Source organism: Lampetra planeri, chromosome 53, assembly GCF_965212315.1.
Source record: "Lampetra planeri chromosome 53, kcLamPlan1.2.h2, whole genome shotgun sequence".
NCBI lineage: Eukaryota > Metazoa > Chordata > Hyperoartia > Petromyzontiformes > Petromyzontidae > Lampetra > Lampetra planeri.
This window is the reverse complement of record NC_136159.1, coordinates 6,454,708-6,482,559: the sequence shown is the minus strand read 5'-3', so window position 1 is coordinate 6,482,559 and position 27,852 is coordinate 6,454,708. Positions and strand designations below refer to the sequence as shown.

The window sequence follows — 27,852 nt, the reverse complement described above, 5'->3', positions numbered from 1 at the left end:
AGTCAACGAGTCAGTACATGAGTTAGTTCATGAGCGGGTGATGAAATCAGTCAATGAAGCTACTCGTCTCCGTGTCTGCATAGCACCAAGTCTGTGTCTGTTTCCCCGTGGCTCCCTGCTCCCGTGTCCCCGTGTCTCCGTGTCTCTGTGTCCCCATGTCCTCGTGGTTCCATGTATCCGTGCCTCCGTGTCTCCGTGTCTCCGTATCTCGGTGTCTCGTATCTCCATGTCTCCGTGTCCCCGTGTCCCCATATCCCAGTGTCCCGTGTCCCCGTATTTCCGTGTCTCCATATCTCCATGTCCCCGTGTCTCTGTGTCTCCGTGTCCCCGTATCTCCGTGTCCCCGTGTCTCCGTGTCCCCGTGTCCCCTTGTCTCCGTGTCTCCGTGTCCCCGAGTCTCCATGTCCCCGTGTCTCCATGTCTCCGTGTCTCCGTGTCCCCGTGTCTCCGTGTCCCCGTGTCTCCGTGTCTCCATGTCCCCGTGTCTCCATATCTCCGTGTCTTCGTGTCTCCGTGTCCCCGTGTCTCCATGTCTCCGTGTCTCCGTGTCCCCGTGTCTCCATGTCCCCGTGTCTCCGTGTCTCCATGTCTCCGTGTCCCCATATCTCCGTGTCTCCGTGCGCAGAGCCTCCGGCAGCTCCGACTGATCTCAGGTGCCGTGCCCGGGACATCGTGAAGGAGTTCCGCTGTTCGTGGAAACTCGGGGACGGGAAGTTCCCCCTGGAGAACATCACTGCCACCTACAGGTGCGGCTGGGATACACGGGGGGGGGGGGGGGGACAACACGTAGAGACACTGGTAGACATAGGGAGACTCAGGGATAGACACGGGGAGACACGGGGAGACACGGGGGTAGACGACACGGGGAGGCGCAGGGAGACATGGGGACACAGGGATAGACACGGGGAGACATAGGGAAAGACACGGGAGACGCAAGGAGACATGGGGGAGACACGGGGAGACGCAGGGAGAAACAGGGATAGACACGGGAGACACGGGGAGACATGGGGGAGACAAGGGGAGACGCAGGGATAGACACGGGGGTAGACGACACGGGGAGGCGCAGGCAGACATGGGGACACGACGTGTTTCCCGGGTCGCTGGCGGATTGAAGTGGGCACTTTGCTCGTCGTCACGGTGACAGCGCGAGGGTATACTGGATGTGGTGGTGCCGGTCCGAGGTGCTTTACTGCTCGCTTACCCGGCCAGACGCGGCTTAAATGAAACCCGTTATGCACAATGGTAATTGGTCGATAATTATGATGATGATTATTAGTATCTTCTTGGTTCTTTCGGTAAAGTCACGTAGAAGGGAAATAATAAAATAATAAAAATAAAACATAATAAAATAATTCTCACGACGTTTCGGCCACAACGCAAGCAGCCGTCCTCAGGTGAAGAACAGGTCTGTCGGAAAGACAGCGTCTGACAGATTCTGTTATTCACCTGAGGACGGCTGCTTGCGTTGTGGCCGAAACGTCGTGAGAATTGTTTTATTATGTTTTATTTTATTATTTTATTATTTCCTTTCTCCGCGACTTTACCGAAAGAACCAAGAAGATGAATCCCTGCAGTCACGAAAGCTTTAAATCGAGATGATTAGTATATGATGCTAACGGCGAACAGATCGCGATGCCGATGATGACGACGCTCTTACTGTCACGAGTCGTTCGTGATCATGGCCAATTAGCCGGGGTAGCTGTGTGGGGGGGGGCCTGTAACTCAGCACTAGGCCTCGGCAAGGTAAGGTAAAAGTGTAAAAACAACGAGCCTACCTTTACCCTACCTTTTACCTTACCACAATACAATCACTCTACCCTACCTTCTACCCTTTAGCAGGTAAGGTAAAAGTGTAAAAACAACGAGCCTACCCTTTACCCTTACCCCTTGGCATGTCGACACATTTACCCTTTACCTTTACCCTTTTACCCGGTAAAAAGGGTACAATTACTGTACCTTACCTTGCCGAGGCCTACCCAGCACTGTGGAGCCAGCAGCGAGGGAGGTTGGGGGGGGGGGGATCACACAGGGATGTCGCGAAGCTACTCCCTTCCCGTGGGAGCGTCGAGGAAGAGCAGTACCGCTGGCTCGCCACGAGGAGGCGGTACATCAACGACGATCTCTGGGACTTAATCTCCGTTTGTTCCATCTGCACGGGATAGAGTGTTGCCCCCTTGCTCGCACGCGTTGCGTTTTCTCCGGGTGCTCCGGCTTACTCCCATTAATTGGCCAATAGCCGCAACGCCCGCGGCGGCGCTTTCAGAAGCGCCGCTGCTGCGGCCGTCTGGAACGCTCTCTCCTTTTTTTATTCTTAAGTTTTTTCGGTAAAGTCACGTAGGTTAAAACATTCAAATTAATAAAAGTAAAATAAAATAAAAATCACGACGTTTCGGAAGCAACACAAGCTTCCGTCTTCAGGTGGAACCGTCACAGCCACGACAGCTGTATCAAGTAAATGAGAGATTGCAGGACCTACCACTCCGTTTATATAATTGGTTGGAGAGGGGGGAAGGGCCAAGTACAGCACACTTTTTATTCATATGGTAAGGTGAGGCTTAAGAGGGTGAGCCTTTTTTATGGTTTGTGACAACTAAACATGGTGAACATGGCAAACATGGTACACCTGTAATAGTTGTCTGTCAAATAATAAATAAGATTGGTCAAATAAGTGTAGTTAAATCTTTTTTGCATGGTTAATCACATCTTTCCAATGATTGCTCAGCTCTCTCCTTCCTTCCGATGTTAGGAAGCCACTGGAGCTGTCGACATTTCAATCATCATCATCATCTGGAATGACACACCCATTTCTTTTGAGCTGCATTTTGTGTTTAGTTGGTTTGTCCTTCCCCCGCACACTCCGATTAGCGCGGTTTGGCTACGTACGGTGCGAAAGACGTTGAACATACATCTGTAACACCTCATGCGTTACCTATGTATTGACTATGTACAGCGCCTTAGAAGTTGTCATCATAGCAATGGTCAAGATAATGATGAATCAATTAATTGATGACAATGATTAATAAATGATGATATTCTAATGATGAACCCGTTCTCAGTCAATCTGCTGGATCGAGTGTACTGATGATGATGAATATGTGATGATGAATTGATCGGAAAAATGTTATTATAACTGTTATTTCATTTTTATTATGACTTTTACTACCGATGATGACCCGTTGCCAGTCACTCGCTGATGGAGGCGTGGCAGATCGTGAGATGGAGTGCGATGATTATGATGATCAATCTGTGGTGATAATGATGGCAATGATGACAATGATCATTCTGTGGTGATGATAATGACAATGATCAATCTATGGTGATGACAATGGTAAATATATGTAATGATGACGACAGCGATCAATCAATGGTGATTATTATGACGATAATGATCACTCTACGGTGGTGGTGATCAATCAATGGTGATGATAATGACGATGATGACGATGGTGATCAATATACGATCATGATGACGATAATGATCAATATATGGTGATGATGACGACGGTGCTAACCAATCTATGGTAATGATGATCAGTCATTGACGATTATGATCAATCTACGATTATGACAATAATGATCAATATATGGCAACGATGATCAATCATTGGTGATGATGATGCCGATAAAGATCGATCTATGATGATGATGACGGCGATGAATATCAATCTGGTGATGATGATCAATCAATGGTGATGACGATGATCAACTTACGATGACGACCACGACGATGATGACGGCGATGACGATGTTTGCCCAGTCACGATTTCCTAGAACAAGGCCGTGAGTTCGAGTGCAAGGTGGCCGAGGGCCCCAGCTGCACGATAGACCTGATCGTGCTGTTCAGCACCAGCCCCTACCGCGTCACGGTGCGCGCCCGCAACGCCTTCGGGGAGAGCAGCGCCGCCATCGTCAGCTTCGAGTTCGAAGAAATCGGTACTGCAGATCTTCACGAGCGTCGTCTTTATCGTCGTCGTCGCCACCATCGTTACCGTCGTCACCATCGTTACCGTCGTCACCATCATCATCGTCACCATCGTCACAACCATCGTCACCATCATCATCGTCATCATCATCACCATCGTCGACACCATTGTCACCATCGTCATCGTCGCCATCGTCACCATCGTTATCATCGTCACCATTATCACCATCATCACCATCATCATTACCGTCGTCACCATCGTCATCATTGTCACCATTGTCGACACCATCGTCACCATCATCATCGTCACCATCGTCACCATCGCCGACACCATCATCACCATCATCATCATTACGATCATCACCATCGTCATCATCGTCAACATCGACACCAGCATCACCATCATCATCATATCCATCGTCATCATTCTCACCATCGTCGACACCATCGTCACCACCATCATCACCGTTATCATCACTATCGTTACTTTCGACATCACCATCGTGACCATTGTCATCATCGTCGTCACAATCATCACCATCGTTATCATTGTCACCGTCGTCATCATCGTCACCATCGTCATCATTGCCACCATCATCATTATCATCATCACCATCACCGACATCATCATCATCATCGTCACCACCATCGTCATCATCATCAACACCATCGTCATCATCACCATCGTCGTCATCATCACCATCGTCACCATCATAATGGACACCATCATGGCCACTATCATCATCACCATTGTCATCATCATCACTATCGTCACCACCAGTGGCAGCTCCTGCAAAATCTCTCAGGGGGGGCAAATGTCTGGATGATTGATAAGGATAAGGTCCACCCATGCAATGGATAAATTAACAGCTTAAGCATGTAAATTATTATTTATCTTTAGACGTGACTTAACCGAAAGAAACAAATAATAATTCCTGCAGTCACGAAAGTTCTAAAATTAAGATTGAACCACTGCTACGGGGAAGTTTTAAGCTTATCTTTTTTCTCTCTCTCTGGCGACTTGTTTTCTCTGCCTGTGTCCTCTCTTTAGATTGTTCACACTTAAATTCTAACTTAGCAATCTTTGAAATACGTAATCAACCAGGCTATGCGTTAATTGTGTGTTGACCGACCCTCTGTGTTGTATTACATTACATTTCGATATTTTACTAGGTTATTTAATTTTAGTGTGTCCTTCTCCTGATTTTCAGGCTTGCTTGCCGTGCCATCGCATTCGCAGCACCACGTCTGTTGACCACTCATTGATATGCTAATTTTTTCTCTAACCCTCCTCCATCTCTCTGCCTCCGCCCCCCCTCTGTCTATTTAAGGCCACCCCACAGAGACGATCACCCCTCTCTGTTACCTGTGTTGCTCTCGCTATGTATCTTGGTGATATCTGTCTGCTAATATGTCTGTCTATAGTTTTCTGGTTAGATTTTATGTCGCTATTTCATTATACCTGATGATGATTGCTTGTGTTGCAATCGAAACGTCGTATTCTATTATTTAATTTAATTTATTATTTTATCTTTAGACGTGACTTAACCGAAAGAAACAAATAATAATGTTTCTATACTCACTATTAAAACAAACCACTCAAGTTTATTTTATTAAAGATTCCACTAGGTGGCGACAAATTATATTGTTGGATGAAACGTGCTTACGTATGATGACGTAAGCACGTATGATGACGTAAGCACGTTAGGGCGAGCCCTCCCGGAAGCCATAGAGAATGCATTGCAGCGCCCCCGTTCGAAAAAAAACATATTTGAATGTAAGTCTATGGGGCCACTCGGGGCGATTCTCAGCTGGAGGGAAATCGCCCAAAAAGAGGCGGTACTCCACAGAACGTAGCATGACGCTGATTGGACTATATCCAGAGGCACAGTGACGGCTAGCGTGACTCTGTGGTTGAATGACATTGGTGATGCGTCGCCCAATCACCCTAATGAAGAAACCGCCCCTGGTCACCACTATAATCATCATCATCATCACCACCATCACGATGATGGTGATTGATAATCAATTATATGTATTATCTTTTATTAGCTTATATACCCGGCGTTGCCCCGGCCAAAAAAATCTTTCAAAACTACTCGTAAAAATCTAACAGCAGTGCGTACTGACTGTGGTGGTACCTGCTATTACTACAGTAGTACATGCTGACTCTATAGCAGTATTTATCTACTCTATAGCACAAACTACTAACCTGACAGAGTGGCGTGGTGAGGCCTAGTCCCATGCAGAGCCTCCGGTCTCGCCTAGATTGTCCAGCCGGCCGAGGTGGCACCTTGGCAGGCTGGGGCTGGGCTGCTACCCCCCCCCCCCCCCAGCCACGATCTCCCCGGCCGCTCTGCAGTAATATCTACGGCCTATAGTGGTAGCATCTAGCGACTGTATATGTTAGTAACTGCACGCATCGGGGTAGGGGGGACATCACACACTGACGATTTAAGCTCAGCGTTGAGTGTATTTTTAAAGCATTTTTAACGCAAAAGAAAATGTCCCCCTCACTCCCACCGAAGGCGTGCGACTTGGCATGGGCCGTCCCCCCCACCAATGGCGCGTGAGTTGGTATGGTCGTGCATGCGTCATAAATAAATAAAGAGATAGCGCAAAAAAATCGCACTAATTCGCTAATTAAACTTATTGAAAGTTGACGGATGTGAAAAAGGAATAGCGCTTGCTCACGGCGGGGCTTGCGCCGTGGTACCTGGATATTTTTATTTGGCGTAAACCCCACCGTTGGAGAGCCAAATCCTTCGCAAGCGCGCGAACACACAAAGCCACAAACCGACAAACAGACAATTTTTAACTTTTATAAATAGGAGGAAGATTGACGGTGATTATTAATCCATGATGACGATAATGATGAAGCCGATTCAATGATGGTGACGACTACAATGATTAATCGATTATTATAATGACGGTGACAACTACTTCATGATGATGCTTATTCAATGATGATCATGCTTAGTGGAATTATGATTAATAGCGGCCGATTATATATGTGAAGCGATGGTGACGATTATGATGATTACTTGATGATGACGAGCATTTAATCGGCGATAGCGACTCGTCAATAATAACTATGGTTATCAATGATGATGACTAATCGATAATAACAACAATTATCGATGATGATGATTATTCGATATCACCGGCAATTATCAATTAGGACGACTAATCGATGACGATGATGATAATGCTCTTGCGATAAACAATAAAGACAATGATGATTAATCGATGATTCTGATGATGATGATGGTGATCAGTGCAGCCCGACCCGCCGCTGTCTGTGTGCGGCTACCACGACCCCACGGCTCCCTCCGACGTCATCATCACGTGGGAGTCTCCCGCCACGTGGATCGAGGCCGAGATCTTCCTCCTGAACTATCGACTGCGCTACCGCTCCATGCACCAGCGCCACTTGAAAGAGGTCACTATTCTACTGTGTGTGTGTGTTGTGGGGAGCGGTAGTGTAGCGGTTAGCGCGCTGCGCAACGAACCTGGAGACCCGGGTTAGATTCCTGCTCACGGCCACCGCCAGTGACGATCATTTGAACAGGTCCCGGGCCTCCCCTAGGTCGACTCAGCCTCAAATGAGTATCTGGTGCAATCTGTAAACATCGCCAATAGGGAGACAAAGGCGGCCGGGCGTAGTGTTGGCCACCCATCATAGATGCTCGCTAACGGCACTTGCCCCAACATCCTGCTGAGGCTATACGGGGAATATTTGTCTTTGTATTTTTGTGTGTGTTTCGTGTTGCTCTCAATGATTTCAGGTCCAGGTTCCATACGCCAGTAAAGAATATTTGTCTTTGTATTTTTGTGTGTGTCTCGTGTTGCTCTCAATGATTTCAGGTCCAGGTTCCATACGCCAGTAAAGAATCTTTGTCTTTGTATTTTTGTGTGTGTCTCGTGTTGCTCTCAATGATTTCAGGTCCAGGTTCCATACGCCAGTAAAGAATCTTTGTCTTTGTATTTTTGTGTGTGTCTCGTGTTGCTCTCAATGATTTCAGGTCCAGGTTCCATACGCCAGTAAAGAATCTTTGTCTTTGTATTTTTGTGTGTGTCTCGTGTTGCTCTCAATGATTTCAGGTCCAGGTTCCATACGCCAGTAAAGAATCTTTGTCTTTGTATTTTTGTGTGTGTCTCGTGTTGCTCTCAATGATTTCAGGTCCAGGTTCCATACGCCAGTAAAGAATCTTTGTCTTTGCATTTTTTTGTGTGTCTCGTGTTGCTCTCAATGATTTCAGGTCCAGGTTCCATACGACAGTAAAGAATATTTGATTACGGACGCTTATCCCGGGACCGAACACGTTGTGCAGGTGAATACGGTGGTCAAGTGGTGGGGATGGTGATGATGGTCATGACGATGGTGATAATGATATAAGAATGGTGAATGTTGTATTATCGATGATGATGATGAATTTATTTGATAGATGCTGGTAGTACATTTATATTGATGCTGATAGTGATTTGTTTCATAGATGATGATGATCGTGATTAATGTCATTGATAGTGCATTAATATCATAGATGCTGATTGTAAATTCATGTAATTGATAGTGAATTCCTTTAATTAATGATGAATTCCTTTCAGAGATGATAATAGTGAATTCATGTCATAGATGCTGGCAGTACATTAATTGAATAGATGCTGATAGTGATTTGTTTAATATATGATGATGATAGTGAATTACTTTAATAAATAAATGCATTCAGAGATGCTGATAGTGAATTAATGTAATTGATAGTGCATGCATGTAATTGATAGTTAATTAAAGCAATTGATCATGCATTAATGTAATCGATAGTTAATTAATTTCACAGATGCTCACGGTAAATTAATGTCATTGACAGTGAATTCCTTTCATGGACGATTAGTTAATTTAACAGATGCCGATATTGAATTAATTGCATAGTTGACGAGAGTGAACGAATTCCGTAGACGATGGCAGTGAATTAATTAAATTGATTGAATTATTTCATACATGATCTCATTCGTGACGATTAGGAATCGAAGTTAATGGATGTAGACCATGATAGTACAATCGTTTAATTTGAATAATTAATGATGGTGGCGATGATGATGATGAACATGATGCATGCATTTTATATTCCTTCGACAAATTATGATGATGATCCATAATATAGGTTTTTTTGGGTTAGATTGCGTAAACATATAAATGTGTCATTAAACCCGCCACCACCCGACACAGCCAATTAGTAAGGTTTGTCACGTAAACAGAACGTGCCAATTCGTTACTAGTACAGCACACCGGTGTGTTGGAGAGCCAATCCACAACATTTACAATCTGAGTACGACGTTTCGCCAGTAATTACAACCAGCTTCATCAGGCGACAACAAAATTTGTGGAGTAATCCTCCCGATTCGTTCCTTAAATAGAGGGCTAGATGCGATGACAACGTTTGTGTTTTCTTCTTACATGAAGTGGGGGGGGGATTAATGAATGAACAATGGGATAACACATAAATGACTGGGTGTTCATTGCCGTTTGGGTTCTTTGTATCGTGATTGAATCAACGCACATCATGCGTGCGCAGTATGCAAGCCCATTGTCATTGTACCTCCTGTCAACTGTGTGTGCGAAAAATAGCCGTGCCAACGGTAATCGCTATTGAAGTATGGTGACGTGTATACGCGTGCAGAATTGGCACCTTCTAATGTATGTGACAAATTGGCCGTGTCGGGTGGTGGCGGATTTAACGACGCATTTATATTCATCATCAACGTTTTTGGGTTTAGATCGCGTTTTTTTTTATAAATGTGTCGTAACCCTCCACCACCCGACACGGCCAATCAGTAAAAAAGTGTCACGTTGACAAGAAGACAAAATAGTTCACTGCTTTAGCCCACCGGTGTGTTGAAGTGTGAATCCACAACATTTACAATTTTTGTTGAGTACGACGTTTCGCTGGTAATTGCATCCAGCATCATCGGGCAATTCGCCAGAATGGTGAAGCTCTGCTCTGTCTCCCGTTCTAATATAGAGCAGCAGCAGCAGGGTGACGTCATCATTAAAAAAATTGTAAATGTTGTGGTTTCACACTTCAACACACCGGTGGGCTAAAGCAGTGAACTATTTGTCTTTTGTCAACGTGACACTTTTTTACCGATTGGCCGTGTCGGGTGGTGGAGGGTTACGACACATTTATAAATAACGCGATCTAAACCCAAAAACGTTGATTATGAATAATATTGGTCGCGAAAACCTACGTGTTAAACTGACGCATTTATATTTACGCGATCTAACCCCCCAAAAAAAACCTGTACCATGGATGGCATTGGTCGCGAAATCTCTACCACGTGTTAAACTCACGATGACGACGACGACGGCGGCCAGATGTCTGCTAGGTACCAGGTGCAAGGACAGTGGAGCGAGTGGAGCCAGGAGGTGCGCGTGGCCCCGTGGATGATGCGTGAGTTGCGTCTCAACCGCGGTGCGTCGCGGCCATGAATCGCGTGTCAGCGCTGGGGATACGAAGGCGGACGGGCACGAGCGAATGCTTTTGCCGGGGTCACCGTGGCGCCGATGCCGGTCACGTCGCCGTCCCCTTACGCACGTGCGCCGTGCCGACCTTAATAGGTGCTCACTGACAACGCTTGCCCCGGTAGTCCTGCAGACTTCATTCGGGGAACGTCTTCTCGAAAAACGAATTAAACTACAACGTTTTTATTTTACCCGGTAGGGCCACGCTGAGCTGGACAGATTATTTTTTCAGAGGCGACCTGGCCACAACAAATGATGGCTCAAGTTCGTGGCTCATCATCGTCACCGTGTGGAAATGTACAGCAGCAGCCATATAATCTAATTGCGTTGAGACACATAGAGATGCATAGAGACCCATAGAGATAGATTGAGACCCATAGACTGGACTAACACATTCCTGCGGAGGGAGCTGGTAGGAACGTTGGGTTGGTCGGTCAATGGCCAGGGTCAACGGCGGCGTGGTGTATTCCGCAAATATGGCCGACTGTGAGGGCGGGCACAAGCCGGCGTGAGTAGGTTAAACGTTGAGTTTTATAAGGGCACCACGGGGTGACCAGCCCCTCCCCACCCAGCCCCTCCCCACCCAGCCCCTCCCCACCCAGCCCTTCCCCACCCTCCCCACCCTCCCCTCCCCACCCAGCCCCTCCCACCCTCCCCTCTCCACCCAGCCCCACCCATTTTTGGATGTACGACGGATGGACAAAATCATCCCCTGTGGGCTGGTGTAACCAGGAGGTTCCTACCAGTAAAATGTAAGTTATATCTACCAGGTAGGCCCCACTGAGCTGCATAGCGGCCTGGCCATCATCGTCGCGTGCGAAATGTATCGCAGCAGGCAAATCCTCTGAACGCGTGACGTTGATTCTAAAATGTGGAGGGAAAACCCGGAGGAGCCCGAGAAAAATCCGCGCGACCACGAGGAGAGAGACACGCAAACTCCAAATATACAGCAGCAGGCGCCAGGGTCGGGATCGAACCCACGACCTCCTGTATACCGGGCGAGGTAGTTAACATCTCCTAGCCACCGTGATGATGATGAGAGAGAGAGACACGCAAACTCAAAATATACAGCAGCAGGCGCCAGGGTCGAGATCGAACCCACGACCTCCTGTAGACCAGGCGAGGTAGTTAACATCTCCTAGCCACCGTGATGATGATGAGAGAGAGAGACACGCAAACTCCAAATACACAGCAGCAGGCGTCAGGGTAGGAATCGAACCCACGACCTCCTGTAGACCAGGCGAGGTAGTTAACATCTCCTAGCCACCGTGATGATGATGAGAGAGAGAGAGACACGCAAACTCCAAATATACAGCAGCAGGCGCCAGGGTCGGGATCGAACCCACGACATCCTGTATACCAGGCGAGGTAGTTAACATCTCTACAGGGAGAGAGAGAGACACGCAAACTCCAAATAGACAGCAGCAGGCGCCAGGGTCGGGATCGAACCCACGACCTCCAGTAGACCAGGCGAGGTAGTTAACATCTCTACAGGGAGAGAGAGAGACACGCAAACTCCAAATATACAGCAGGCGCCAGGGTCGGGATCGAACCCACGACCTCCTGTAGACCAGGCGAGGTAGTTAACATCTCTACAGGGAGAGAGAGAGACACGCAAACTCCAAATATACAGCAGGCGCCAGGGTCGGGATCGAACCCACGACCTCCTGCACACCAGGGCGAGGCAGTTCACATCTCTACAGGGAGAGAGAGAGACACGCAAACTCCAAATATACAGCAGGCGTCAGGGTCGGGATCGAACCCACGACCTCCTGCACACCAGGCGAGGTAGTTCACATCTCTACAGGGAGAGAGAGAGACACGCAAACTCAAAATATACAGCAGGCGCCAGGGTCGGGATCGAACCCACGACCTCCTGCACACCAGGCGAGGTAGTTAGCATCTCCTAGCCACCGTGATGATGATGAGAGAGAGAGACACGCAAACTCCAAATACACAGCAGCAGGCGTCAGGGTAGGGATCGAACCCACGACCTCCTGTAGACCAGGCGAGGTAGTTAACATCTCATAGCCACCGTGGCGCCGAGTTGGCACATTCTGCTCTCTGAGCTGCTTACGTGCCACGAAGAGGAAGGGTCATTGCCCAAAACGTCGCCTCTCATGTATTTTTCTTTCTGCTAAGGCCACGCACACACACAGTGTTACTGACGGGTGTTTTTATTGTCTCTCTGGACCACAGTGGGTCGATCGGTAGGCAGCTTTTGCTCCCGAGTGGCGATGTTTACACATTTGAGGCTGAGTCAACCTAGAGAAGGCCCAGGACCGGTTCAGACAATCGTCACCGGTGTCGGTGGCCGCGAGTGGCTAACCGAAGCGTCACTGCTCCACACAGTCGCACACACACACGAGGTCGATGGATAGAGACACACACGCACACACACACACACACGCACACACACAAGCGCACACACACACACACGAGATCGATGGATAGACACACACACACACACCGAGGCCGTAATTATAATATATTTTGGGGGACACACATCCCCCCCCAATGTTCAAATAATGCTCAAAATGTCCCCCCCCCAATATATTGCTATAAAAATTAATTGCTATGCTTTGTAAATAAAAATAACAATTTGCTAAACCTTGGCCACAATATCCGGACTTGTCTTAATATAAATCAATGCATAGATTTCTGTTCATATGATTGTGGTTATGGTTGTACTTTATTAATCCCTAATCTCAAACATGACATACAATGAAACAAGAAATGGTAAAAAACTTAAAAACAGAGCAATGTAATACAATACACTATTAGACATTATTGTAAAAAAATTGTACAAAAATTAAATAAAAAGTCCATCCCGTGTGTTAGTAACTTTTTAAATATTTTAGGCAAGAAATGAGTTTTCAAATTTAGATATTTTTCTGGGTTGGGACCCCCAGACACCCTGAAAGATTTGTTCCCCCCCAATGTTGACTCCATGGCTACGGCCTTGACACACACACACGCGCACACATCGCCCGAATGAAATCTGTCTTCCGCAGAAACAACGAGCGACAGGCCCGGTGAGCGCACGACTGCGGATGTCTACGTGGAGTACTCGGATTATCCGACAGTCGCAGTTGAAGGTCGGTCAGTCGGTCGGTCAGTCGGTCAGTCGGTCGGTCGGTCAGTCGGTCAGTCGGTCGGTCAGTCGGTCAGTCGGTCGGTCAGTCGGTCGGTCGGTCGGTCAGTCGGTCAGTCAGTCAGTCAGTCAGTCGGTCAGTCGGTCAGTCGGTCAGTCAGTCGGTCAGTCAGTCAGTCGGTCAGTCAGTCGGTCGGTCGGTCAGTCGGTCAGTCGGTCAGTCAGTCGGTCAGTCGGTCAGTCGGTCAGTCAGTCGGTCAGTCAGTCAGTCGGTCAGTCAGTCGGTCGGTCGGTCAGTCGGTCAGTCGGTCAGTCAGTCGGTCAGTCAGTCAGTCAGTCAGTCGGTCAGTCGGTCAGTCAGTCGGTCAGTCAGTCAGTCGGTCAGTCAGTCAGTCGGTCGGTCGGTCGGTCGGTCAGTCGGTCAGTCAGTCGGTCAGTCAGTCAGTCAGTCGGTCAGTCGGTCAGTCGGTCAGTCAGTCGGTCAGTCAGTCAGTCAGTCGGTCAGTCAGTCAGTCGGTCAGTCGGTCAGTCGGTCAGTCAGTCGGTCAGTCAGTCAGTCAGTCGGTCAGTCAGTCAGTCGGTCGGTCAGTCGGTCAGTCAGTCGGTCAGTCAGTCAGTCAGTCGGTCAGTCAGTCGGTCGGTCGGTCGGTCAGTCAGTCGGTCAGTCAGTCAGTCGGTCAGTCGGTCAGTCGGTCAGTCAGTCGGTCAGTCAGTCAGTCAGTCGGTCAGTCAGTCAGTCGGTCGGTCAGTCGGTCGGTCGGTCGGTCAGTCGGTCAGTCAGTCAGTCGGTCAGTCGGTCGGTCGGTCAGTCAGTCGGTCGGTCGGTCGGTCGGTCGGTGCTCTGAGCGTTGCTTTGTGCACGGACGCCGCGTGTGGATGAAAGCTAAGAGGCGCAGCCCTGCAAGCGCTCGCTCCCGCCACTGCTGACTGAAGCACCTCCGCTTGAGGGGGCTCTTAGAGAGGGGGGCTGTAGAGGCCCCCCTCTCTAGTGGGGTTACCTTGGCCTACTCTTTCACGCTGGCCAGACGTCTTGGGCTAACCGGCGCCACGGTGGCTAGGAGATGTTAACTACCTCGCCTGATACACAGGAGGTCGTGGGTTCGATCCCGACCCTGACGCCTGCTGCTGTATATTTGGAGTTTGCGTGTCTCTCTCCTCGTGGTCGTGTGGATTTTTCACCGGCAATCTCCAGTTTTTCGCTCCAACACCGACAATCAACATCACGCATTTAGAGTATTTGGCTGCTATGAATGTCCACATGGCAAGCCACATCGCTGCGCTATTATTTGTGGTCAGGTCGCTTCGAAAAAAGAAGCGAAATAGCTCAGTGGGCCTTACACCTGCTCAAATAAAGAATAGTCTTAACTGGGGGGGGTAACCCACACTTAGACCCCACCCGCGCACTATGACCTGCATAGCGTGAACTTGCTGAGCTGTGCTCATTTATGCCGTTGCTGCTGCTGCTGCCGGGTGGACAGAGGTGTGGGGTTAAAGGAATTCAATAAACTCGCCCTTTATCCGTTCGACTTATTAGAATCCCGCATCCTTCAAAATGTTGAAATCCCAAAACGGGTACCACACTCTGGGCTGATCTGGTCAGAGTTGTAATCGCACGGCGGTGCTGATCAGAATCCCACATTACAGTAATCACAATTGGGATTTCAAGACGGTGATTAATTGAACTCGTCCCAGAGTAATCACAATTTTAATCCGACCCTATCCACAGGTTAGAATCCCACAGTGCTCACGATGGCTAAAAAGTTATAATCCCACACCACTCACATTACAATCCTTATTTAGTTATTATTGTAATCCCACACGTATCAGAATTGTAATCCCACCATATCCACAGGTTAGAATCCCACAGTGCTCACGATGGCTAAAAAGTTATAATCCCACACCACTCGCATTACAATCCTTATTTAGTTATTATTGTAATCCCACACGTATCAGAATTGTAATCCCACCATATCCACGGTCAGAATTCCACAGTGCTCACGATGGCTAAAAAGTTATAATCCCACACCACTCGCATTACAATCCCACGTTAGTTATGATTGTAATCCCACACGTATCAGAATTGTAATCCCACCATATCCACAGGTTAGAATCCCAGTGCTCACGATGGCTAAAAAGTTATAATCCCACACTACTCGCATTACAATCCCACGTTAGTTATGATTGTAACCCCACACGTATCAGAATTGTAATCTCACCATATCCACGGTCAGAACGATGGGGAAACCCCCTAAAATCCCACACCGGTGACATTACAATCCCCCACCAGTCCCATCACAATCCCACTCGGGCCAAGGTTGCAATCCCACACCCAGCAGAACTCTGTAATCGCATCCCACCCACTGTTAGAATGCCACAATGGCTAAACAATGTAAAAACCCCACAGCGGCCACATTGCAATCGCCATCCCGAGGCCGCGGTTGCAATCCCTCACGCTCACAATCGCGGAGGGAGTGTTGAGATAAAAGCAACGAAGTTCGATACAAAGATCGGGTCGGAGGGGGTCGACACCTTGAGGAGAGACCTTGAACGCTGCGGGAGAGACGCCTTACTGGCGAGCAGTAACGCGGTTATCAGCCGATAAGGGGGCTCGTAAAACACACGAGATACCCACGGATTGCAGAGTTGTGCATTTGCTTGCTTGGTATTTCCAAATAAGAAAGGAATACAGAAAGGATCAAACTAACGACCGCTTTTTAAACAAAATAAAAAAACAAATCTGCGCGCAGTCTCAAGACGAGCTTTGTGGAACGGTGCCGATCGCGCGTGCTGAGCACGTGGCCTGTCAAAGGAAGAAACACGCGGCCAGCAACAAACAGCACAATCCGAGTTAGATAAGAGTGTACGGCATACGTTTGGCTTGAATCGAAAGAGGTTATAATTATTGTTGATGGTTGGAGGTGATGGTGGTGATGATGATGATGGCAATTATAGAGTGGAGCGGTGCGAGGGAAGAAGCAGAGAGAGAGAGACGGGAGGTGACATGCAGTGTGGTGAGCGGGTGGGTAAGTGGGTGGGTGAGTGGGTGAATGGGTGAGTGGGTGAATGGGTGGGTGAGTAGGTGGATGGGTGAGTGGGTGGGTGAGTGGGTGAATGGGTGGGTGAGTAGGTGGATGGGTGAGTGGGTGGGTGAGTGGGTGAATGGGTGGGTGAGTAGGTGGATGGGTGAGTGGGTGAGTGGGTGAATGGGTGGGTGAGTAGGTGGATGGGTGAGTGGGTGGGTGAGTGGGTGGGTGAGTGGGTGAGTGGGTGAGTGGGTGGGTGAGTGGGTGAATGGGTGGGTGAGTAGGTGGATGGGTGAGTGGGTGGGTGAGTGGGTGAATGGGTGGGTGAGTAGGTGGATGGGTGAGTGGGTGGGTGAGTGGGTGGGTGAATGGGTGAGTGAGTGGGTGGGTGAGTAGGTGGATGGGTGAGTGGGTGGGTGAGTGGGTGAATGGGTGGGTGAGTGGGTGGGTGAGTGGGTGGGTGAGTGGGTGAGTGGGTAGGTGAGTGGGTGAATGGGTGGGTGAGTAGGTGGATGGGTGAGTGGGTGGGTGAGTGGGTGAATGGGTGGGTGAGTAGGTGGATGGGTGAGTGGGTGGGTGAGTGGGTGGGTGAGTGGGTGGGTGAGTGGGTGGGTGAATGGGTGGGTGAGTGGGTGGGTGAGTAGGTGGATGGGTGAGTGGGTGAATGGGTGGGTGAGTAGGTGGATGGGTGAGTGGGTGAGTGGGTGAATGGGTGGGTGAGTAGATGGATGGGTGAGTGGGTGAGTGGGTTAAAGGGTGGGTGAGTAGGTTGATGGGTGAGTGGGTGGGTGGGTGAGTGGGTGGGTGAGTGGGTGGGTGGGTGAGTGGGTGAGTGAGTGGGTGAGTAAGTGGATGGGTGAGTGGGTGAATGGGTGGGTGAGTAGGTGGATGGGTGAGTGGGTGGGTGGGTGGGTGGGTGGGTGAGTGAGTGGGTGGGTGAGTGGGTGGGTGAGTGGGTAAGTGGGTGAGTGGGTGAATGGGTGGGTGAGTAGGTGGATGGGTGAGTGGGTGGGTGAGTGGGTGGGTGAGTGGGTGGGTGAATGGGTGGGTGAGTGGGTGGGTGAGTGGGTGGGTGAGTGGGTGAATGGGTGGGTGAGTGGGTGGGTGAGTGGGTGAATGGGTGGGTGAGTAGGTGGATGGGTGAGTGGGTGGGTGGGTGAGTAAGCGAGTGTTTGTTGCGGGGAACGGTGACCCGAGTTAGCTTCCCACGCATGGCCAACACCGGTGACGATGATTTAAACCGGTCCTGGGCCTCCCTTAGGGCAACTCAGCCTGAAATGAGTACCTGGGGCGGTGTGTAAACATCTCCACGAGGGAGACAAAGGCGGACGGGCGTGGTGCTGGCCACTCACCTCCAACATTCTGTTCTCTTGACTTTTTAATTTACACGCTTTCATTTAACTAACTCTGTTGTTGTAGTGGTATCCTCAATTCTTGTAACTCAATTTTAATCCACTCCCCAATGTGGTATCGACTGCAAACTTGGTATACTTATGTCATAATGATGACAATACTATATTCTATCATACAAAATAAAATAAAAATATTTTTTAACAATCTTTTTTACACGTTATGTTTCGGCTTGGGTCTAATTGTCCACAGTAAACTGACGTTGGCTGTAATTGGCCACGGTCCGTACGTCATGGCAAGCTTCGGGGCCACTTCCCAGAGTCGTGGAGTTCTTCCATTACGAGCACATTTTCTCAAAGCGTGTTTAAAAAAAAGTAAAAAAAAAAAGTAAAAAAAAATATGACTTACGACATGCTCGGAAGAAAAAGGGTCAATGTACCGAAACGTCTCCTACTCCGTATGTTCCTTTTCCCTTCCTGCACCGCAGTCGATGGGGTCGGTAGCTTGTGGTGGGGTCGTCGCGCGTGAGTGCACGTCGACCTCGTGCAGGACGTCTGTCCCGTGGGGGAGAATCGGCCCGATCCACCCGTAGAGCCTCCCTCTCGCCGAGGCCTTCACGACCATAGCTTCACTGGGGCGGGCGCTTCGGAAGGGACGTTGACCTTGCTCCTAATCGGTGCACGATACAGTAAACTTTTTTTTTTATCGGTTACCGTTTTTTTAAACCGGTTACCGGTTTTTTTAAAAACTGGTTACCGTTTTTTTTTTAAACCGGTTACCGTTTTTTTTTAACGACCCTACTTTGGTCTGCTGCAATAAGCGTGTCACCCCCCCCCCCCCCCCCGAGCGACGTGTCCTTGACCCGGTTCGGTCGACGAAGAGGATTGGAGATGTGAAAGGTGTTGCGCTGCTATCACAAGACTCTGCAGTCTACAACAATGACGATTTACGGCGAGCGGGGCCGAGGTTGCGCGCGCGTGCACGTGTGTGTATGTGTGTATGTGTGTGCGTGCACGTGTGTGTATGTGTGTGCGTGCACGTGTGTGTATGTGTGTATGTATGTGCGTGCACGTGTGTGTATGTGTGTATGTGTGTGCGTGCACGTGTGTGTATGTGTGTGCGTGCACGTGTGTGTATGTGTGTATGTGTGTGCGTGCACGTGTGTGTATGTGTGTATGTGCGTGCACGTGTGTGTATGTGTGTATGTGTGTGCGTGCACGTGTGTGTATGTGTGTATGTGTGTGCGTGCACGTGTGTGTATGTGTGTATGTGTGTGCGTGCACGTGTGTGTATGTGTGTATGTGTGTGCGTGCACGTGTGTGTATGTGTGTATGTGTGTGCGTGCACGTGTGTGTATGTGTGTATGTGTGTGCGTGCACGTGTGTGTATGTGTATGCGCGCGTGCATGTGTGTGTATGTGTGTGCGCGCGTGCACGTGTGTGTATGTGTGTGCGCGCGTGCACGTGTGTGTATGTGTATGCGCGCGTGCACGTGTGTGTATGTGTGTGCGCGCGTGCACGTGTGTGTATGTGTGTGCGCGCGTGCACGTGTGTGTATGTGTGTATGTGTGTGCGCGCGTGCACGTGTGTGTATGTGTATGCGCGCGTGCACGTGTGTGTATGTGTGTGCGCGCGTGCACGTGTGTGTATGTGTGTATGTGTGTGCGTGCACGTGTGTGTATGTGTGTATGTGTGTGCGTGCACGTGTGTGTATGTGTGTATGTGTGTGCGTGCACGTGTGTGTATGTGTGTATGTGTGTGCGTGCACGTGTGTGTATGTGTGTATGTGTGTGCGTGCACGTGTGTGTATGTGTGTATGTGTGTGCGTGCACGTGTGTGTATGTGTGTATGTGTGTGCGTGCACGTGTGTGTATGTATGTATGTGTGTGCGTGCACGTGTGTGTATGTATGTATGTGTGTGCGTGCACGTGTGTGTATGTATGTATGTGTGTGCGTGCACGTGTGTGTATGTGTGTATGTGTGTGCGTGCACGTGTGTGTATGTGTGTATGTGTGTGCGTGCACGTGTGTGTATGTATGTATGTGTGTGCGTGCACGTGTGTGTATGTATGTGTGTGCGCGCGTGCACGTGTGTGTATGTGTGTGTGTGCGTGTGTGTTTGTTTGCGGGAGCGGTTGTGTAGCGCGGTTAACCACGAACCCGGCGACCCGAGTTCCATTCCCGCTCAAGGCCGACACCGGTGACGATTATGCTGGATCGGCCATGGGCCTCCCCTAGGTCAACTCAGCCTCAAATAAGTACCTGGTGCGATGTGTAAACATCGCCACTAGGGAGACAAAGGCGGCCGGGCGTGGTGTTGGCCACCCACCCCCTCCTGTGTCGTGCCGACCTTTATAGGTGCTCGCTAACAGCACTTGCCCCTACAGTCTGTTGATGATGATGATAAAAAGGAATAAGGCTTGACATTTATTCAGCGATTAGAATGCCCCCCACAATCTCAAAAGCCTCTTGTGCCGCATCTCATTCCAATCCCCAGCTCTGTTGTCCGTTTTCATCAACTTCATTTAAGCCCAGGGGACCCCCCCCCGCCATCCCTGATGGGCAGCTGCCCCTGTGCGGAACAAGATGACGCAAGTCTCTCAAGGGGGGGATTGAATGTGCCCGGTGTCAAATCAATCGAGCAATGAAACATTTACGTATTTGTTTAAACACATTACATCATCTGATGATGGTGCCGCTGCTGCTGCTTGCGTTGGCAGTGCTACACAAAGTTGTCAACAACAACAACAACAGCAGCAGCAGCAACACTAAACACGTTCGTCAACAACACTCCGTTCCATTACGTGAAAAAATCTACAATTAAGGCGACTTTCCGGGCAATTGGCCCTTCTTCTCGCAGCACCTCCGATTAGCACGGTTGGGTACGTACGTGCGGAGCGAAAGAAGTTCCAAATACATGCAATAGCACGGGACTATTGCCTGAAACGTCGCCAATTGTGTTTTTTTTTATTGTGAGCGTTGAGTTGATTTTCATTTCTTTAAAGGCGCCTTTCTTAGGGTTTAGGGGTTAGGAGTTAAGGTAGGTTACGATTATGCAAAACAGAACGTAATAACCATGCTATTGTAATACTAATTATGATGGATTTGAAGCTTTCGTGACTGCAGGAATCCATACTTTTTGGTTCTTTCGGTAAAGTCGCGTGGGTAGAAAATAAAATAGATCACGACGTTTCGATCGCAACACAAGCAACCGTCATCAGGTGAGACAAGCACAGCAGTTAGAACTGCTGACTCAATTTACCGAAAGAACCAAAGAGTAGTAATTATGATTATTATAATAATAATTAGGTTAATCTCAGACCGTGAAGTGTTGCCTACTCGCTCGTGAATGTTCCACCAACCATCGCTGCTTCCTCCACAGCGCTGCGTCCCAGGCCACGTGCCCAGCCAATGCTCAGTACGAATTCTAGATTTGAAGCTTTCGTGACTGCAAGGATTCATATTCTTAGGTTTTTTCGGTAAAGTCACGTAGGTAAAAAATAAAAATTAATAAAAGTAAAATAAAAATAAAATAAAAATCACGACGTTTCGGAGGCAACACAAGCTTCCGTCTTCAGGTGGAACCGTCACAGCACGATAGCTGTATCAAGTGAGAGAAAAGAGTACGAATCCATGCCGATATGCTACCGTACTATATAAATTATCATGCTATGGTACGATATTCGAAAACAAGGTTTGCTGGCTGGCTGGCTGGCTGCAGGGGCGGACGGGGAACGCGGCGGTAACGCTAACGCCGCTCGCGTTAATACAGTCTGAGAACACGACGCAGTCGACGCCGGTTGTGTCGGTGTGGTTCGTGACATGCTGATGGGCGATTGCCCCGTTCTGTCCTGGCAGTGATGGCGAATTACGCGGTCTACTCAGTCGCGGGGTTGACTGGAGCCCTCGTCCTCGTCTGCCTCGTCGTGCTCGGGTTACGGTGAGAAGTTTACATCATCGCAGGCGTGCAAAGACAAAGATCCCCCGTATAGCCTGCAACAGACTCTTTGGGGCAAGTGCTGTTAGCGAGAATCTATGAAGGACGGCGCGGCCACACGAGGAGGTGGGTGGCCAGCACCACGCCCGGCCGCCTTTGTCTCCCCAGCGGCGACGTTTACACACCACACCAGGTTCTCACTTGAGGCCGAGTCGGGCCTAGGGGAGACCCATGACCGGTTCAGGTCATCGTCACTGGCGTTGGCCGTGAGCGCGAATTCAATTCGTGCAGTGCAGTGTGCTAACCACGACGCCACCGCTCCCCATAAAGAGTTCTGCTAGCCGCGGTACGACGCCACATCTGGTGGCCAAGTCATCATCACGATACGAGCTTTCACATTGACAAGGGGTCATCGACCTTGTGTGCCCGAGTTCAAATCCTGGTTGGGGTGGGTGACTCGGTCAATCATCCTCTCCGGCCAGGGGTCGATACAGTGAATACCACTTTGTGTGTCAGTCAAACTGTGGTTGTTCAATGTATATACTCGCCCCACCCACCGCCCCCGGCCATAGGAACGTGGAATTTCCATGACTGACCCTAGCGCTGTAAGCTGGAGATGCTGGAGATGCTCAAGATTCCCTCTGTATTTTTTTTTGGCCCATACAGCGCAACACGGACACAAAGATCCCCCGTATAGCCTTCAACACACTGTTGGGGCAAGTGCTGTTAGCGAGCACTTTTTAAGGCCGGTACTGCACCCGAGCGGGTGGGTGGCCAGCACCACGCCCGGCCGCCTTTGTCTCCCGAGTGACGAAGTTTTTACACGTCGCACTAGGTACTAATTTGAGGCTGAGTCGACCTAGGGGAGGCCCATGGCACATACAGCACACGCGAAGACAAAGATCCCCCGTATAGCCTGTAACATACTTTTGGGGCAAGTGCTGTTAGCGAGCACCTATGAAGGCCGGCACGGCACACGAGGGGGTGGGTGGCCAACACCACGCGCGGCCGCCTTTGTCCCCCTCGTGGCGATGTTTACACATCGCGCTAGGTACACATTTTAGGCTGAGTCGACCTAGGGGAGGCCCAGGACTGGGTCAGACAATCGTCACCGGTGTTGGCCGTGAGCGGGAATCGAACCCGGGTTTTGCCAGGTTAGTAGCGCAGCGTAGCGTTAACCGCTCCCCAACAAAGATAAAGATCCCCCGTATAGCCTTAACAGACTTTTGGGGCAAGTGCTGTTAGCGAGCACCTATGAAGGCCGGCACGGCACACGAGGGGGTGGGTGGCCAACACCTCGCCCGGCCGCCTTTGTCCCCCTCGTGGCGACGTTTACACACCACGCTAGGTACACATTTTAGGCTGAGTCGACCTAGGGGAGGCCCAGGACTGGGTCAGACAATCGTCACCGGTGTTGACCGTGAGCGGGAATCGAACCCGGGTTTTGCCAGGTTAGTAGCGCAGCGTAGCGCTAACCGCTGCACTACCGCTCCCCAACACACACTCACACAACAGTGAGAATTGGGGGGGGAGGGTGGTTCTGAGTTACCTGCCGAGAATTTCGCGCTCCAACACGCCGATCACGTGCCCAGCGAGATCCCAGCCAGCGCGATGCGTCCTGCGGGCACGTGAATGATGTCAATGAATCTGTGAACAAACAGTGTTGATTGTTGAGTGAATCGTGAAACAGCAACAACAGCAGCAAAAAAGTATCCCTCCTTGCAATCCCGACAACCCCGTGGGTGTCTCCTGTGCGCCCTTCCCGTCCGGCAGGCGATTTATGCCCAGAAAAGACGACTTTCTGGCGTCGGTCAACACGGAGAGCAGCCTGGGAAACGACTGCCGCGACAGTTTCGACCGCTGCCAAAGACTTCGCGTGTGAGTTGAGCACAGATCCCAGCGAGCGAGAGAGAGAGAGAGAAAAGACTGCGCCCGGTTCAATTCCAGACACACACGCGTGATTTGGATGAGTCAACTCCTTGAATCGGACACGTTTGTTGACACAGGGGCTCGTGTGTGGTTTTATTTTGTACACGCAAAGACAAAGGTATCCCGGATAGCCTACCACAGGCTGTTGGGGAAAGTGCTGGTTTGCGAGAGGACATTCTTATCAACATATGCACACAAAGACAAAGATCCCCCGTATGGACTTTTAACAGACTCTTTGTGGCAAGTGCTTTTAACCAGCCCCCTTGAAGGCCGGCACGGCGCATGATATATGCACACCGAGACAAAGACACGCACGGCATGGCATGATATGTGTTGCAATGTCTGATTGATTATGTTACGTGTATATACAGTACGTGTGATTTTTCACTTTTGAACTAAGCAAATTGTTTTGTTTTTCCCCAGGTAAGGCCCACTCGTCTATGTTGCTGTTTGTCGGAAGCGAGCTGGAAACGAGTGATATCTCGACGATGCGCCTTTGTCGCGTGGGAATTTATAGCAGTCGCCAAATACTCTAAACGCGTGTTTCTGAACGCGGAGAGAACCCGGATAATAACGCACGCGGCCCCATGCATTTCACGAACTTATTCACCATCTCATCAATTGTTGGCAATATATTAAGTCGTGTTTTAATATGTTGTCGATAATTCAGGTTCATGTATTAGGTATAGCCCTGTGAGCCATTCGGCTCTTGAATCGGGTGCAACCGCAACAAACATAAAACAAAAACATGAACAAGCAAACATCTTAAAGTGACTATGTGACTATGTGCAAACAGAAAATCCAAGAAAAAGACAGCAAAATTTGAGAATATATACATGGCATAAGGTTGTCGAAATATTGGAGAACAGCAAACATAGCGGTACATGTCATGCCACATGCATGTCTTCAGAGATACAAATGGAAACACGTTACCAAAGACAGACATGCCCCCGTATCACCTGAACAGGCTGTTGGGGCAAGTGCTGTTCGCAAGAACCACCTATGAAGGCCGGCACGGCACACGAAGGGGTGGGTGGCCAGCACCTCGCCCGACCGCCTTTGTTTTCCTCCTGGCGATGTTTTTTACACATCGCACCAGGTACTCATTTGAGTCTGAGTCGACCTAGGGGAGGCCCGGGACGGGTTCAGATAATCGCCGGTGGTGGTGGTGGCCGCCAACACAGACGAAAGTCCACACAGATGTCGACATTTAACGTCTCATCAGCAGGATTCAGCCTTAAATGAGTGTAACACTTATATGAAAAATATATAATAGACGACGTTTCGAGCAATGTCCCTTCTCCGTAGCATACAACAGCAAATTTCGATTTAAAGCTTTCGTGACTGCAGGGATTCATCTTCTTGGTTCTTTCGGTAAAGTCACGTAGAAGGGAAATAATACAATAAAACAAATAAAAAAACCAGCTTAAATATACGCTTCCAAGCCTGGTGGTGTTCATTCAGACGCTGTCTTTCCGACAAACCTGTTCTTCACCTGAGGACGGCTGCTTGCGTTGTGGCCGAAACGTCGCGAGAATTATTTTATTATGTTTTATTTTTATTATTTTATTATTTCTCTTCTACGTGACTTTACCGAAAGAACCAAGAAGATGAATCCCTGCAGTCACGAAAGCTTTAAATCGAAATTTATTTTATAATGTTTTATTTTTATTATTTTATTATTTCCCTTCTACGTGACTTTACCGAAAGAATCAAGAAGAACAACACATTTGCTACGAATTGTCGATTTCTAACATGTGCCATGTGGAGGTGCCATTGTCCGCAACGTCACCTATCATGTCAACGTATGTCTATCAATTTTAAGGCCACGGCGTTGTTGACGAATGTGTTGAGCTGTTTGTTGTTGTTGTTGTTTGTGCACCACTGCCAACTCAGCAGCATCACCAAAGGTTTTGCACTGATACACACGCATGCGCCACGCCCGCGTACACGTGCGTATAGCTGCGACTGACATTCGACCACGTGTCATATTTCTCAGAACTGCCGTCCGCCCATAAACAGTACAACGCTCGCGGTGACCGAAAAAAAAGCTTCGCGTCACCGTTTGCGCAAAGATAAGAGACGAACTACATCAGCCGAGTTCTCTTCTAGAACCCACGTCCAACAGAGAGGGACCCTTGCCTAGAATCATCTGGCAAGCAAAGTTTGACTTGCGCCCTTGATGAGACGCTGCATGTCGAAACCCTTCGTTGGCGAAGCACACCTGGGAAATTGAGCAGCATTGGTCCAAGCAGAGCCTGGATCCTGCTGATGAGACGCTGCATGTCGAAACCTTTCGTTGGCTAAGCACACCTGGGAAGTTGAGCAGCATTGGTGCAAGCAGAGCCTGGATCCTGCTGATGAGATGCTGCATGTCGAAACCCTTCGTTGGCTAAGCACACCTGGGAAGTTGAGCAGCATTGGTGCAAGCAAATCCTGGATCCTGCTGATGAGACGCTGCATGTCGAGACGGCTGCGGACTTGTGCCAGCGCTGAACCAATCGCCGCTGAAAGTGGAACCCCAGCCGGAAAGAATGCGGTGATTGTGACCTATGGGATGTGCAAAGGCGGAAAATAAAACAATTTAATACGCGGCGGGACACAAATATGAATAAATCCTTCGACAGGAGGCGTTATGCCGTGTTGCATTGTCTGCTCACATATATATATCATCTTACGATTTAACAATGCTGATATATTTTTTGGTTTGAAAAGGGACAATTTACCCACGCACTTTGCATCTTTATAGCCCCCGGCGTTCCGTGACACTGCTCCCATTAAGCACATAAAGGTGTAAGATAAGACGGGGCACGGTTATCTGTGCCCCGCGTGTAAAGCGGTGGCTGTAAGGGACGGGGGGCGGGGGGAGCAGCCCTATAGATTGTGACGTCACAGCGCGAGGAGGCCTGCCATTGGCCGAAGCCTCTCAGGAGAGGCGCCGTCATCAGAACTTGCGTTCCACTCAGCGTGCCTCGTTCGCAGATTAAGATCTGCCGTCGGCCGCGTTGAAGATGTTTTTTTTCGTTTATTGTCGCTAGGACGTGGATTGTTGCCCCAGAGGGGTTGTGATAGAAGGTCGGTGGGGGAGGGGAGGGTCAGTGGGTCGGTAGGGGAATGAGTGAGTGGTTGGGTGGTTGAATTGATGGGTGGGTGGGTGAATGAATGAGTGGGTTTGCAGGTGTGTGAGTGGGTCGGTAGGGGAATGAGTGAGTGGTTGGGTGGTTGAATTGATGGGTGGGTGGGTGAATGAGTGAGTGGGTGGGTGGATGACTGAGTGAGTGGGTTTGTAGGTGTGTGAGTGGGTCGGTGGGGGAATGAGTGAGGGAGCATGAGAGTGAGTGGTTGGGTGGTTGAATTGATGGGTGGGTGAGTGAGTGGGTTGGTGGGTGAATGAGTGAGTGGGTTGGTGGGTGACTGAGTGAGTGGGTCGGTAGGGGAATGAGTGAGGGAGCATGAGAGTGAGTGGTTGGGTGGTTGAAGTGATTGGTGGGTGAGTGAGTGAGTGGGTTGGTGGGTGAATGAGTGAGTGGGTTGATGTGTGACTGGGTGAGTGGGTCGGTAGGGGAATGAGTGAGGGAGCATGAGAGTGAGTGGTTGGGTGGTTGAAGTGATTGATGGGTGAGTGAGTGAGTGGGTTGGTGGGTGAATGAGTGAGTAGGTTGGTGGGTGACTGAGTTAGTGGGTTTGTAGGTGTGTGAGTGGGTCGGTAGGAGAATGAGTGAGGGAGCATGAGAGTGAGTGGTTGGGTGGTTGAATTGATGGGTGGGTGGGTGAATGAGTGAGTGGGTTTGTAGGTGTGTGAGTGGGTCGGTAGGGGAATGAGTGAGGGAGCATGGGAGTGAGTGGTTGGGTGGTTGAATTGATGGGGAGGTGAATGGGTGAACGAGTTAGAGAGCCGGAGAGTGAGTGGTTGGGTGGTTGAATTGATAGCTGGGTGGGTGAATGAGTGAGTGGGTTGGTAGAGGAATGAGTGAGGGAGCATGGGAGTGAGTTGTTGAGTGATTGAATTGGTCGGGAGGTGAACGGGTGCTTTGGGTGGGTGGTTGTCGAGATTGTGAATGAATTGGTGAGTGATTCAG

The 27,852-nt window shown here is 49.5% G+C and overlaps 1 protein-coding gene across 2 annotated transcripts; it reads left to right on the top strand.

Annotated features, from left to right (window-relative positions):
• The first annotated feature begins 34 nt into the window (after positions 1-34).
• Positions 35-26,416, top strand: LOC144734925 (uncharacterized). Of its 2 annotated transcripts, XM_078617383.1 has the most exons (9): positions 35-746; positions 3,758-3,933; positions 7,201-7,364; positions 8,185-8,256; positions 10,296-10,371; positions 13,457-13,540; positions 21,766-21,847; positions 23,618-23,722; positions 24,197-26,416. In XM_078617383.1, the coding sequence occupies exons 1-9, from the start codon at positions 172-174 to the stop codon at positions 24,198-24,200; spliced, it is 1,338 nt and encodes a 445-aa protein (XP_078473509.1). In that variant the 5' UTR covers positions 35-171; the 3' UTR covers positions 24,201-26,416. The 2 variants fall into 2 exon arrangements, with proteins under 2 accessions (XP_078473509.1, XP_078473510.1); XM_078617384.1 differs by lacking the exon at positions 35-746 and having other exon boundaries at positions 1,481-3,933; positions 7,206-7,364.
• Positions 26,417-27,852: the final 1,436 nt, after the last annotated feature.

Excerpts from the sequence above, each read along its gene's own strand:
- LOC144734925 (XM_078617383.1), top strand. The coding sequence starts at position 172 with ATGTATCCGTGCCTCCGTGTCTCCGTGTCTCCGTATCTCGGTGTCTCG. Across the intron at positions 747-3,757 it reads AACATCACTGCCACCTACAG|TCACGATTTCCTAGAACAAG; the intron begins GTGCGGCTGGGA and ends ATGTTTGCCCAG. Across the intron at positions 7,365-8,184 it reads ACCAGCGCCACTTGAAAGAG|GTCCAGGTTCCATACGACAG; the intron begins GTCACTATTCTA and ends CAATGATTTCAG.